Consider the following 1,867-nt stretch of genomic DNA (forward strand, 5'->3'; position numbering starts at 1 on the left):
CTAAGCGCAACTCTTCCTGTGGATCAGTTTTAACGGCTAGCACGGAGGTGGTGGTGAAGGAAAAAACCCCAGCAGGGGGTCCCCCACGCTCTGCCCAGATATGACGACACCCCAAATCACTCACGAGAAGCGGTCTTGATGCAAACTGCAAGAGGATTTTATTCCAAGCGCGCTGGGGCCCACAGTCGTACACCTCACAGGGGTAGAGGACTGCAGAGCCCCAAATGCAGGAACAGGACAGTTTTTATAGGGTTTCTAACAAAGCCTGTGCATTAGACCAATCATTTTTTTAATATCAGGAGCCCGCAGGGTGTTAGCCAGTCAGTTTGTGCCACCCCATAATTTCTAAGCCAATTAGTTTAATTTGTTCAAGCCCTTCGTGGACCAATCATTCTCTTATGACCTTGGTGGTCAGCATTTGCGCAGGTCCTTGGGTGGGAGTAGCAGAGTGTGGTTCCAGTCTCCTATGACCTTGGAGGTCAGCCTTTGCGCAATTCCTTAGGTGGGGGTAGCAGAGTATGGTATCAGCCTCCTATGACCTTGGTGGTCTGAGGCAGGCTGCTACAGCTTATGGTGCGAGCTACAAAGGCTTACAATGTGGGCTATTAAGGCTTATAGTGTAAGGCTTATAGTGCAGGCTATTTACAGAAACCAAATAAGTGGTTCACTTCATTACTCATTTCCCATCCTTGAGGGCTATCTCATGCCCTTTTACCTAGTTTTATATTAGGAGCGGGCTCTGATATAATGAGAAGAGGGATTCTTCACTTGCTTCCAACAGAGAGTAAAGCCTGGAGTTTGAGGTATGCAGGGAGCCCGCTTAAGCTCCCCTTGGAGCGTGATAGTATTTCTGAGCTTCTGAATTCTTGGGCCTTTCAGTGGTCATGATGATGATGAAGATAATGATCATGAAGAGGCTGAAGACTAGGGCACAGATGTTCAGGTACTTGGCAGTGGAGGCATGGGCCTGGGCCCCAGTCATGTCGCCCACCATCTTCCTGTCCCTAGACTGGAGGAGACCACATGGTGAGGGGCCTTGGAGCAGGTCATATGACCTCCAGGTACTCTAGATACCTGTTCAGTGCAGCCTCCCTCCCTCAGGTCAGGACCCCTCATCCATTCACACAGACTGTCTGAGGTGACCCAGCAATGGCTCAGAACCCCATCATGGGACAATGTTTCCCAGGTGCCAATGTCTCTGGTACTTTATAGACACCCTGGGGTCCCCGTCTGAAAGCAAAAGGGGTATTTCAGAAACTAGGCTTAGGAACAAAATTTGAACCCAGTATAACCAGACAGCCTCACCCCATGCCTACCCAGTAGACTCCCCAAGATGTACACAACACACACACACAGAGTGAGAAAAGACACGTGTACCTTCACGGAGTAAGCATACGCAACGATACCCAGGCAGCAGAAGTTCATGAAGAGTGCGTTGAACAGAGACCACACCACGTGGTCCGGCAGGGAGACCTCTCTGGGCATTTTGATTTTGGTGGTCGTGGGAGCTAAGCTGTGGCGTTCCTCCCTCATGGCCACCTCATGCTGCTCCTTAGGCATCTCCTGGCTTTGAGAGACACGCTGTTGTGAGCCAAGACGGGCTGGGAAGAGTGGTTGTTGGGAAGAGGTCCTGGTCTGCCACGGGCTCTGGAGGCTGGTGCTGCTCAGGGGCCGTCCTTTCAGCTGAAGGGGCTGATTCTCCAAAGACTGTTTCCTGGTGCAAGATGATGAATTTTCTAGAGAGCAAATCACACAGCTTCAAGTCACACCTTGGGGTGTGTTCCATGGATGTCCCCTCCCACCAGGGCCCTTTGTGAGCACCCCCATGTGCACAAGGGAGGGGTTTGAGGAGGTGGGCAGCGGCTCA

At 51.5% G+C, this 1,867-nt stretch overlaps 1 protein-coding gene across 1 annotated transcript; it reads right to left on the minus strand.

Annotated features, from left to right (window-relative positions):
• Positions 1 to 877: 877 nt before the first annotated feature.
• On the minus strand, positions 878 to 1,599 carry LOC123457246 (interferon-induced transmembrane protein 3-like; the record flags this gene model as incomplete). The annotated part of the gene is made up of 2 exons (XM_045141215.1): positions 1,378 to 1,599; positions 878 to 1,009 (listed from the first exon to the last, which is right to left on the minus strand). Coding segments are annotated over exons 1-2 (315 nt in total), but the record flags the coding sequence as incomplete, so codon positions are not given.
• Between the last annotated feature and the right edge of the window lie 268 nt (positions 1,600 to 1,867).

This window comes from Jaculus jaculus, chromosome 1 (assembly GCF_020740685.1).
Source record: "Jaculus jaculus isolate mJacJac1 chromosome 1, mJacJac1.mat.Y.cur, whole genome shotgun sequence".
Lineage (NCBI taxonomy): Eukaryota > Metazoa > Chordata > Mammalia > Rodentia > Dipodidae > Jaculus > Jaculus jaculus.